This window comes from Grammomys surdaster, unplaced genomic scaffold, assembly GCF_004785775.1.
Source record: "Grammomys surdaster isolate TR1022 unplaced genomic scaffold, NIH_TR_1.0 143, whole genome shotgun sequence".
Lineage (NCBI taxonomy): Eukaryota > Metazoa > Chordata > Mammalia > Rodentia > Muridae > Grammomys > Grammomys surdaster.
This window is the reverse complement of record NW_021604601.1, coordinates 8,931,696-8,943,923: the sequence shown is the minus strand read 5'-3', so window position 1 is coordinate 8,943,923 and position 12,228 is coordinate 8,931,696. Positions and strand designations below refer to the sequence as shown.

General features: G+C 46.9%; 1 protein-coding gene across 3 annotated transcripts in view; it reads right to left on the bottom strand.

The window, feature by feature from the left end:
• The window catches only part of Zdhhc14 (zinc finger DHHC-type containing 14), a 264,495-nt gene that overhangs the window by 48,633 nt on the left and 203,634 nt on the right, over window positions 1-12,228 (bottom strand). For all 3 annotated transcript variants that reach the window (XM_028764355.1, XM_028764356.1, XM_028764357.1), the window contains exons 6-7: window positions 3,787-3,889; window positions 2,188-2,297 (exon numbers count right to left, since the gene is read on the bottom strand). In XM_028764355.1, coding sequence (XP_028620188.1) covers window positions 2,188-2,297; window positions 3,787-3,889 — 213 coding nt within the window. The remainder of the gene's footprint in view (window positions 1-2,187; window positions 2,298-3,786; window positions 3,890-12,228) is intronic.

Below are 12,228 nucleotides of genomic sequence, written 5' to 3'. Positions count from 1 at the left end.
GCAAAGCAAAGGTTTCACTTCAGTAGCCCTGGTGTCTTGCTTTGTTTTTTTTTGTTGTTGTTGTTTTTTAGATTTATTTATTTATATGAGTACACTATAGCTGTCTTCAGACACACCAGAATAGGGCATCAGATCCCACTACAGATGGTTGTAAGCCACCATGTGGTTGCTGGGAATTGAACTCAGGACCTTTTGAAGAGTAGTCAATGCTCTTAACCGCTGAGACATCTCTCCAGGCCTCTGGTATCTGGTTAATCACAGCTGAATCTTCGTCCCCAGTTAACCAGAACCACAGGATCTTAATTCAAAATTAATGAATGGCCCTGGTTGAATCTTTAAACTTTCCTCTGAGATTTGACAAGCCATGCCTCTGTCTTCTATGCGGCCCTCAGCATTCTTACCATCCAAGCTCCCACAGAACAGCTCACCAAGCACTGAACACTCAATGGCTTTTCTTGTATAAAATCCCAAATTCCTTCCATAATCCTCCCCAAAACAACATGGTCAGGTCTGTCATGGCAATTGGCATGGCACCCTCTTGTCTTAGTCAGGGTTACTACTGGTGAAATGAAACACCATGACCAAAGAAACTTGGAGAGAAAAGGGTTTATGCCATATCACACTGTTCATCACCAAAGGAAGTCAGGACAGTAACTCAAACAGAGCAGGAACCTGGAGGCAGGAGCTGATGCAGAGGCCATGGAGGGATGCTTCCTACTAGATTGCTCAACACCACTAACTCAACAGCTTTCCCATAGAACCCAGGAGCTCCATCCTAGGAATGGTACCGCCCACGATGGGCTGGGGCCTCCTCTGTCAATCACAAATTAAGAACATGCTCCATAGGCTTGCCCATAGCCAGACCTTATGGAGACATTTTCTCAGGTGGGCTCCCTCCGCTCAGATGAGTCTAGCTTGTGTCAAGCTGGCACAAAGCTAAGTCAGCTGAGCTGTAAGGGAGCCATTTAGGTCGTGACAAGTTTTGCTCTGTGAATACACAAGCAGGGCCACATTCAAATCCAGGATTCAGGAATAGGAAGAAATGTGGATGGAATACAGGGATTTTCAGGGTTTTGTTGTTGTTGTTGTTGTTGTGTTTTGTCTTTTCTTTCCTGGACTCAAGTGTGTATTCTGGTTAAGGGAAGAATGGTTTGGGTCTTTACTCTTCTCCTCCTCCAAGGCCTTTCCATAGTCTACCCTAGGACTCTGTAACACACTCAGAGAAGACAATCTAAGATGGTGGGAAATTCATAGCTTTCCAAGAGATTACCTGACCTAAGGATCCCCAAAAAGGAGGCCTGGGGGGAGGGGGCTGTGGGGGTGGGGTCTGGAGCTCTTCATGAAGAGCTGGTACCCACCCGACAGGGATGGCCCTCATCTCCAAGGCAATCCCTTTCTCTGGGCTTTGCTTGCTCCCATCTGTCTGTACCCTAAGAGGAGCCCCTAAAGAGTAGACAGGGTTCCCCACAGACCCCCAGTTCAAGAGGAGAAATCCATACTGCACCCCTAGCATTCCTGGATGAAGCTGAGAGAGAATCTAGTTCTAGTTATCCAGTGAGTGGTCCCGCTGTGGTGTGAGCAACAGCAGCCTGGCTCTGTGGTTGGATGGCCTTGGACACACACACACACACACACACAGATACACACAGAGAGGGGGGGTGCAGTTACTGCCAAGAGCAATACCATCTTCAGTGCCATCCCTACATCACCTACTCTGCCTTGGCTGGATCTTCCTTGGGACTATGTAAGCATCACAGCCTGCACCTCAGCCTTTAGTGTCTATCCCTATATGGTTTTCAGTTGTTTCCTGCACACAGCTCTGCCCCCCTTACTATGCTAATCACAGACCTCAGTTCATCCCAGGAGTTCAGTGTCTGTCAGTAATGAGCAGAGTCACGTGCCTCTGTTTTTCTATTCTAAAATAGACAAAACTTTTTTCTAGTGGGACACAAATTCAGCTCAAGACCAAAAAGTAGTGAAGCATTACCAAACGAAGCCAGGCTTCTATCCCATTGAGAGTGTCTAAGTGTCACACTGAAGAGAGTGGAACTGGGTGGGGGGGTCATATGTGGGTGTGGTCAGCTCCACCAGGTGGGGACCAGGCATCCGCCTCTGAGCTGTGTTACGGCAGACAAGGGAGCTGCTCTCTTGAGATCTGGGACCAGTGTACTGCTCTCTGTCTCTTACCTGGGAGAGATGGGCCCACACAGGGCGACACAGCAATTTGTGAAGATGTTCCCATAGCTGTAGGGATTGTAATTTTCTTTACCTCTTTTATTAGACCACGAGCCTTTGATCTGGAAGAAAAAGAGCATCAATAACACAATGCCTGGAGGAGCAATGTCAAAGTTTTGGCTAACTGAACCCAGAGATGCCTCCGAAAGATACAACTAAGGGCAGGAGAACATCTGCCAACCTCATGCCAGGCTCTGATTTCATGGCTCTACAACAGTACTTACTGAGAGAAACTGAGGTACTTTTCTGAGAAAAACCAGCATTTATAGGAAAAGTTAGAAACAGTCTCAAACAGGAGCTTAGATTAGGGAGAGAATGACATTCCCTGAAGATAAAAATTCTCATTGAAGACTATACCATGTCACCAGAAGTTCCTCTAATGGAAAATGAAAACTCTGTCTTTCATATTCAAGGCTTGCACCCTAAGTCTTGTTTATTATTGTGTCGAGTAGGTGTGGGGTGCACACAATGACCATGTAAGGGTATGAGCCTTGCATATGGAAGTCTGAAAAAGATGCCTGGTGTCCTCTACCACTCTCCAGAGACATCGTTGCCCTACACAGTGTCTCTTATGGAACCTGAAACTTGTGGCTTCAGCTGGCAGGCCAGCGAGCTTGCAGGTTCTGCCTGTCTCTGCCCTACCTCTCCCACTTCCCTTGCCAAGGCTGAGGTTACAGGCTGTGTAGCTATGTCCAGATTTTACAGTGGGTACTGGGGAGTCAAATTCAGGCCCTCATGAATCCGGAGCAAGGGTTCCTATTCAGCCCTAAGTTGTAATTAAGCGAACGCTAACCCAAACACCATTAGCAAGGGTCCCTGAACGGCCAATTTAGACTGAGAGCTCAGCCTCTTGTTAAAATTTTCTGTTTTGCAGATTTCAATATTCACAGTTACCAAATCGAATGTGCTGTTCTGGCAGTTTTTTAAAAAATCTCTCTATCATCATTTATTTTCCTTAGCTTTTGTTTCCAGGAACTGGATCTGTTCTGAGGCATTTAACATGCATAGAAAAAAAATCTCAGTATGAAGATCAAGTGAGAACTACACTTGCTGTGAAATCATTTCCAACATTATGCTTTCTGGGTTTTTTTCCCCTCCCCTCTACCTGCATAACGCATAAGCAGATACTCCTGGACTCAGAGTTCAACTTCACGTTAGGGTAATTTCCTCCAGAAACCAGAGAGCTATTAAGGAAGAAAGTTAGATTCCAAGATGTCAGGCTGCCATGGTCTATCTTTGGTTGGGGAAGTGTTACTAGCTGCCTCCAAAATTATTTAAGAGGATTTGAAGAGGCTTCTCTAGGTCGGAACTGGGCATCTCTTGGCTCACCTTAGGATGGCTCTCTGACATCATGGCAAGATACAGGAAGATGGAGGGATGCCCTGTACATACATGTAGGACCCCAGCGGGATGTACACTGCCTTCTCTGTCCCCCTAGGTTCTCACAGCCAGGGTGAGATGTGTGGAGAAGGTGACCCCTGATCTCTTCCACCCTCTTCCCCCTCCAAGGCTAACCACACAAATACCCACAGGTTACCATCAGGAACTTACATCTTCGTTTGTGGTCTGATTGGAGCTGATCAGGTACGTGTGGAAACCTGAGAGGCCAATGATGGACCAGACAGAGAAGAAGCATATTACAGCCTCTAGCACAGTGGGTGAGTCAAGGAGACCAACAGAAGAATTGCAGAGCTTCTCACGGTTTCCAGAGAGGCTGACTGTCAGCAGGTGAAGGGCTGAAACCCCACAGGTGGGTTCTGGGCTCATCCTAGCCTCTGATCCTTCCTTGATCCCCAACCAGACACCCTCCTCCTTCAGTCCAGGGCCACACTCACACTTTCTGCTGCCTCCTTCCCCAGTGCAGAGGGACATTCACAATTCTGCTAGGCTCCCTGGGCATCACTTAGTTCTTCGGATGGACCATCTCCCCTCTGGCCCAGTTTCCCCTTTGACAGTCATCTTCTCTGACTTGTAATGCAACCAAGGATGGATGGAATCTAGCAGTGTCTCAGAGCCTTGACGAAAGGATTAAATACTAAATATCCCTTTGAGTTTAGCTTCTGAATGCTGGGGACTGTCTCACCAACAAGCTTCTCCCTCCCATGGGGTAGCTTCTGTGGACTGTCTGATGACAGCTTATAAGGTGAGTGAGAAACATCGATGCCTACGAACTGGAGAGTGACTCTAAGTGTGGAATCAGGTTGGGGTGTTCCTGCCTAGAGACCTCTAGTAGTAAGAATTTTGGAGTTTTGGCTTCTTTAAAAAACACAGACATATAAGAACATGTTTTTATTTTAATCTCAGGTGTGAGATATTGGGCTACTTCAGATTGTTCACAGCAGCTGACTATGATTTGCCTCGTGCTCTAGCAAGGGTGTGATTTTGCCAGCTGCAGATAGTTTTTGCAATTGGGTGATGTTTGGAATTCTGGGAGACTTTTCAGAGGGTATATGAATGCTGGAGCATTTAGTAGTGGGCTGTTGTTGGGTTTTTGCTTGTTGTTGGTTGCAGTTTGTTAAGTAGTCGTGTGCAAAGAAGAAACAAGGAGAAATTAGATATCCTGACAGCAAAGATCAAACTTGCCCCAAGGAACTCAATGCCCCTAATCAGCAGGAAGTAGTTTAACAATAACATCCCCCACTTTCCTAGCCTTAATTTTATTTAGAGTTCTCTTTCCTTCACTTTGTATCCTTTTTTTTTCTCTCTTAGCTAGTGTTGTGGAGAAGAGTGAAAGAGAGAATTCATAAAGTAGCAAAAGACCGGACACCCCTGCCCAGCCCCACAGCCAAACACTGCCACAGGACACCGTGCTTAGGGATAGTGAGAGGAAGCCAGGCATTCAACGTGATGTGCCACTACCACCAAGGAACAGTGTGGCCTTCACCAGATGGCATTGATCAACCAAGAATGTGGTAATTTGAAAGGATGAGAGAAATTTTCTGTCCTGCAAATGTTTATAAGAGTCTATTTACAAGACACAGATGTTTCTCAGGAACAAACGTTTCATCCTGGGGCAGATCTGGGGTTTAAATATACATCTTGCATTCTCTCCTAGCAGTGAGTTACAGACTGGGGAAGTAAAGAAGAACATGTCCTTTCCTAGTGCAACCAAGGATGGAGGAACATAGAATGGACTGTGTGTGTTATCATCACAGGCTGGAAATAATTCTTCCTAGATGACAGAACTGAATACATTACCCAGTATTTCAGTGATTCTGTGGGTATGGATACCTGTATGCCTTTGTAAGTCAAAGTCCAACCTTGAGATCCATTCTGTGCCACCACCTTTAAAAAAGTTATTTCTTGAGACAGGGTCTCTCACTGACCTGAAGCTTAATAAGCACGTTCGGCTGGCGTCCAGAAAGCCTTAGGAATCTGTCTTTACTCTCACAGTACTGGGACTATAAGCATACACTACTATGCCCATCTTTAATTCATGGGCTCTGATCTCAGGGGCTCATGCTTGTAAGGCAAGCACTTTGCCAACTGAGCTAGCTCCCCAGCCTGGAAAAACAGAATTTTATATGAACGATTTCTAAGCCTTGGTAGCATTTCCTCACTGGTTAGTAGGATGTAGTGATACTTTGAGTGTTTAGCTTTCACAAAATGACATGATGCCCAGGAACAAAGCGAGGCTCTTTGCCGTCCCACCCAGATGATAATTCTGTCTAAGAAAGACTATGTGTCTTGAGGAACGGGCAGGCTCTTCTGTAACGATGTCCACCATTGCTGGAGGCATGTCAGCACTGTTCTAAAGACTTCACAAGAGCTGACTTGCTCAACCCTGAGAGCCCATTCATAAATACCACTTCCACTTAACAATTGGGGACACCAAGGTGGGAAGCTTTAGAAACCACTGAGCTGGAGTTGTCTCTTAGGTGGTAAGTGCTTACCTTGCATGCACGTTACCCTGCATCCGATCTTTGGCACTGCAGAAAACCAGGCATGCTGCTACACGCCTTTGACACCCTAGTACATCCAGAGGTGGATGCAGAGGATCAGAATTCAAGGTAATCCTTGGCTATGGTGTGACTTTGAGGCAGCCTTGACTACATGAGACCCTAGCAACAACATAAACCAGAACTGGGTGTTGAACACCAGAAATCTACACAGCCAGCACAAGAGGACTCTTCAGCTCCTTCTTTTCCCATTTCTTGCTGGAGGCAGCGGTCCTAGGTCCTAGGCTGACCTCATCCTGGTTCAAGGGACAGAGGGACCCTTCTTATAAGACTTGACATCTGTGGAAACTGGATGAAGCTCTCTCCTTGTATCTGCTCTCAGATTCAGGTATAGATGTTCCAACAACGTATTTCACTGGCCCCAGTGGCTTGTCCTGTAACCAGGATCGGGGAGTGCTTGTTTCTTAAAAGTTGCAAAACCCTTCTGCTCATTTTTAAAAACAGAAATGAGAAAAAACAAATTCCACTGAGAGTCAGTCAATTCAGTAAGAAGTTGGATGTTTGTTGACTGACTCAGGGACAGCTTTGGATGACAATCATTTCTACTGCCAGACTTTCTGCATCTCTTTCAGCATCTGTCTGATAAGACAGACAGCTCCCTTTTGGCCAGGGGCTAGCTATGAATTCCCTTAAACTCGTAAGAGTTTGCGCTAAGGGCAGAATATTCAAAGTCTCGGGAAAGTGCTGGCCTGTAAGAAGGTTCCAGAACCTTCCCTGTGAACCCAAAGAGCAGGCTGGGCAAGCACTGGCTCAATGCTCTAGGGAACAGGCTCTGCTTGCAGAGGGTATAGAGGGAGAAGGAGAAAAATAGTGCAGAGACTTGGGGGAGATCCAGGCAAAATGGCTAAGGATGCTTCAGGCTGGGGAGACTCATAGACACTGGAGACCACTGAACAACGTCTTCAGCATCTTGGGGTTCTTGTCCTTTTCTTAGAGAGATGCACACAAAAAAAATTTCATATAATCTCAGAAATAAAAAAACAAAAAACAAAAATCTTCCCTGAAGTACCTTCCTCCCACAGAGACCCAGAGGCCTCGAGTCACACTAATCAGGCTCTTCCCAATCTCTCTATTTCACACAGGAACCTGAAGCCCAGGATCAGGTCCCCTTTAAAGCCTCACATAGCTAATGACAGCAGAAATGAACCAAACCCTGTTCTTGGATGTCTAGGACACACATGCCCCTTTTTAAGACCCCAGGCGGTGGCAGTACTGTGTGGTAGCCACAGCTTTGTAGGTTCAGTGCTCATGATACTAAGGCCAAGATGGAGATAATTCTTTTTTGGCTAAGTGTGAAATGTGTGTTGGTGGGTTTCCTTAGTAACAAGGATCTCTGGATGGCCAGGGAGGGACCACATTAGGGGGCTCTACACGGGTCCTCTTCTTTCTGCCATTTCCAAGATGTGTTGGGCCATGTCTAGGTGGGGCTTCAGGTATGAACTCAGTAGTCCTCATTAGAAAGAACTCAACACAGGGAGGTTTGCTGTCTAAAACATAAACAGTGTTGGTGGCTTGCCGCTGTATCTGCTTGGCAGCCTATACTGAAGCAGGTATACCTTTCAGGAATGACTCCTTCATAATCGGGGTACTGTGGAGGTCTCCTTCAGATGGATGGCTCTACCTAGAGGTAGAAAAACACAACTGTGCTGTCTCCTGGCTACCTACCCATAATGGTGGCAGTTTTTATGAATGAACAGGAAAGCGGCTCTTTCACAGGTTCATCTACCCACAATCCTTCTCTCAAACCTTCTTCTCCTGTGTGTGAAGGTTCCAGATTCACAGTGGGAGTCACCAGGATCCCAACCAGAGCTTTTAAGAAGCAGAGGCTGACAAATGGGCTTCAGAGGCCATTTGGTGACAAGTTGTACAAGAACAGTGGGAAACTGAGCAAGAACCGCCATCGTGTGAGGGCACAGAGAGACACTGTTAGTCAGCAGAGGAAGGGTCAGCACTGGGACATAGTGCGAGCCCAGACATGGCTCAACAGCACAGGATAGGGCAGAATTCAGAGTCAGGAGAATGGACGTGTGATTCCGAAGCAGGTGACCATGGACCAACAACATGCATTTGGGAAGCCATCGGGTAAAAACCATATTCCTGTCAATTTCCCTACTGGCCACAGGTTCTACCCTCCCCACTCCTTGTCTATGGGTGCTGCCTGCAAGTGCTGGGATTATAGGTGTGTGCCACTGCACTGGGCTCTACAGTCTTACCTTTGGAACAGGACGTAAGGGAAGGAATGTAAATATCCACCCAAAGAACACACTGCCTATGCACAGAGTTTTAGAAGGTGGTTCAAAAAGAACGAGGTAGATTTACCTCTACGTAATATTTTAAGACAAAATCAAATTGCGGGACGATGCAAAGAGTAGGGAGAGTCCTTATAAGGCACCAGCCATCCCTTAGCTACTCCATACAGGTGTAACGAAAGAGTGTGCAAGCATGAATTCCGACTTCCCAAAGACCTTGTGGAAGGACGTACAAAGACTGACAAGGAGTCTTCACAATGAAGGGTCAGGGAAACCCGTCCTTTCTTTCTATTGTAGCTCTTCTGGGATTATTATAGAACTTTCAGCCTCAATCAACTGCCTATCCACACGGTTATCTTATGCAGTGTAATTGGAGGCTTACACTTCAGGCCTTCCTTCCTCTCATTGGTTGGGGGTGGTGGGAAGGCACTGGCCTCTTTTTCTGAGTGGAGCAGGGCTGGTGTGGGGAGAATGTGGCTCTTGCTGAGGTGGTGTTAGGCACATCACTGGATTTTTCTGGACAGGTACAGCTATATATGACACTAAGGGTGTCTGTCCTGATTTTCTTTTTTTTAAAAAAGATTTATTTATTTATTATATTTATATGAATACATCGTTGCTGTCTTCAGACACAGCAGAAGAGGACATCAGATCCCATTAAAGATGGTTGTGAGCCACCATGTGGTTGCTGGGAATTGAACTCAGGACCTCTGGAAGAGCAGTCAGTGCTCTTAACCACTGAGCCATCTCTCCAGCCCCTGTCCTGATTTTCTTGTAGTCTTTGGCCATCAACATCTACCAGCATGGGCAGGTCAGCAAAGGCCAGTGCTTCATTATTTTTGCACTATGCCACATGGTGTCCTTTCCACCAGCCTTCTAGTAAATTCCATTAAAAGGGACCAGTGCCTATTACTCTGTGGAGGCCTCTCAGGCGGGCAAGCATTGAAATAAGTGCAAATTGGAGATAAAAAGGCTTTCTAGGGGAAAGCCTTTGCAAATGCCGAATCAATTACCACTTGATTTACCAACCACAGGAAAGCCTTCTCATTTGGGGAGCTCCGAACAATAAGTCATGATTACAAATGACTGTAATCCCTTTAATGAGCTGTTAATGCCACGCTACATTGACATGATGGTGCATGGCAGGGTTTCCTCTCAGGGGGATTCTTCAAGGATGCCCAGGGTACCCTGTTCTCCCCTGCATATGCTCCCAAGGGTTTCTGCCCTTGGGAACATGAGGAGATTGGGAGGAAGTGTCCACCACATGGCTCCCTAGCATGTCTGGCCAGTGGCCTTTTCCTGTGGGGTGTGGCTTCCATATGTTTCTCTCCTTCTGTTAGACAGGTGGGTAACTAAAGGGGATCCCCTAAAGTTACTGTGAGGTAATAAATATTGTGTGTGTGTGTGTGTGTGTGTGTGTGTGTGTGTGAGAGAGAGAGAGAGAGAGAGAGAGATCAATTTCTGAAGTTTTCTTGATAAATGTATCTCAGAACTTACCATTTATCTTCAATCTATTTGATGTTAGTATCTCCCTTGTCTCCTGTGACCCTTTGTCACCAAGGCACCCCACCCTGTACGGCCTCCTGTTATGTCTTGAAGGTCCAATGTCCCCAATACCTCAGTTTCTAGCTAGTGGCACATTTTGGGGGAGGTTACAGAATTTTTGGTAACCTGGGGCTTAAAAGGCAGGGGTAGGCCAGTATGTGCATGTGTGTGTGTGTATGTGTGTGTGTGTATGTGTGTGTGTGTATGTGTGTGTGTGTGAGAGAGAAAGAGAGAGAGAGAGTGTCTCAGCTTCTGGTCCTGGTTTTGCTTTCTGTTCTTCAAAGATGAGAAGAACCTTGACCACAGACTCCTGTCTCAGTGAGCTCGACCATGAGGGACTACAGCCATGAGCTAAAGTGTTCCCCACCCTCACTCTTCACCTCCCACACCCCCTTCCTTAGGCCATGGCTCTCCCCACATTGCTTTTCCCACCAAACAGCCCCTTGCCCCACCTAAGCACAGTCTATGATGTTACACACCCAGCCCTGCTGATGTTCACAGAGGGAGAAGGACGCAGGCGTGTGTTGGCTTGTCACCACAGACCAGGCCCTTCCAAACTGAATGTATTTCAAAGGCCAGGGTCCTTTGTCTTCAACCTTGTGACCCTCAGGTGTGGCTCAGTAAGGTAGAACTTCAGCAAAGGAATTTTACAGGACAAGCTGGCCTGTAGCTCTCCTCTGTTTGAACCCAAAGGGCTGGGTATGCTAAAGGCCTGGTCCTGTGTGTTTAGATTCTCCCTTATCTGAGAGGGAGGAGGCAGCTCTCATAAAAGTACGCTAGGAGCAGCCACCTCATTGGCTACTGACCAGAGGCTCTCTCTCCCTTGCAGTCTCTACTTCTTTAATGTCAAGATCAAAGGGAGGCTCTGAAGTGGTGGAAGGAAGAGATGGGAAAGACAAAGGAGGACCTATCTGTGATGCTGCCTAGGGTGTGGCCTGCTGAGTCCCTTCCATTCAAGGCTGTCTGTGACTCTCTCTCTCCCTCCTTGTCCACTCTTAGTGGGACACATTGGTCCGATACACCGTTGAGGCTGGTGGGTGGTTCTTTTCTCCTAAGGTCCTGCCTGTCATTGGCCAACATTGCCATCACTTATGTTAACATTTCTGGTGAGATGGTGTGGTTAGCTATGAGGTACGTGTGCCTCCTTCCTCCCTCACTTCCTCCGTGACATTGGTTTTTAGTTGGGTATTTTTCAGAATAAATCTGCTATGAGAAACCTCTGCCTGGGCTTTTATTTCTCATCAAAGTATGGTCAGGAGACCAGATTTGAAGTCACCAGAAGTCTGAGAAGACAAGTTATCTCCTTCTCCTGGAGTACCTGCCAGGATCCACGAGGCTCAGCCCAGCACTCAGCTCAGACCTTCCCCCGGAAGCTTTATGGTGCCCTGCTCTGAAGCCTGACGGTCTAGAGGGGATGATCTGGAGGCAGCACTACCATCAGTCAAGGGGCAGCTCTGGAAGCATGCAGCATTATAAGTCGGACTCACCCACCACACAGCAGGGTCATGGCATTAGGAAGGTTGAGAACCGCTGTCATAAGACATGATTGTTTCTCGGAAAGACACAGGCAAAGCTTCACTTTAAGACCCTTTGAAGCAATAGCCTCTGACTCGGGAGGTTACATGGCTGTGGAGAGCTGATCGCCCTCTGGGTGCTGCGTGAAGGAACAAGGGATGCCATTCCGGATTGAACCTGTTCTTAGCAGCTCTGATGAACACTTGATTCCACGAACTATCTATCCTTTCTCCTTGCTAACCTGTAACTAGCTCCAGTTTTTTGGATCATTCACAGGAGATAGGACAAGTGGAATTTATTTTTCAATTCCCCCTGCCGGTTATCAATATTCCCCAGTCTCCTTCCACCGTACAGACACCATTAACAAGTGATCAGCTGACTGCTCAAGATACACAGGTAACCGTCCTCCTGTGCAGTCCATAGTGCTCTGTGGGGCCAGACAGAGATGATGTGTATTATGCAAATACCCACTCCCTTACACACACACACACACACACACGTTCATTCCATATCCCGGGGCCCAGCAGCAAGGATGGCTTTACTTTTAAAAATTGTGTTTACATACCTCTGAAAATCACTCATGAGATTAATGAACAGTTCAAATGCAGTCTGCCCCATTATGTGACAGAGAAAGAGAGCCAAGTCCTGAGAAGCTAGGTCAGCAGGCCCTTCTGTCTGATTCCACAGCAAATCAGCATAAGCCTAGGCCCACTCAGCAGAAGCCC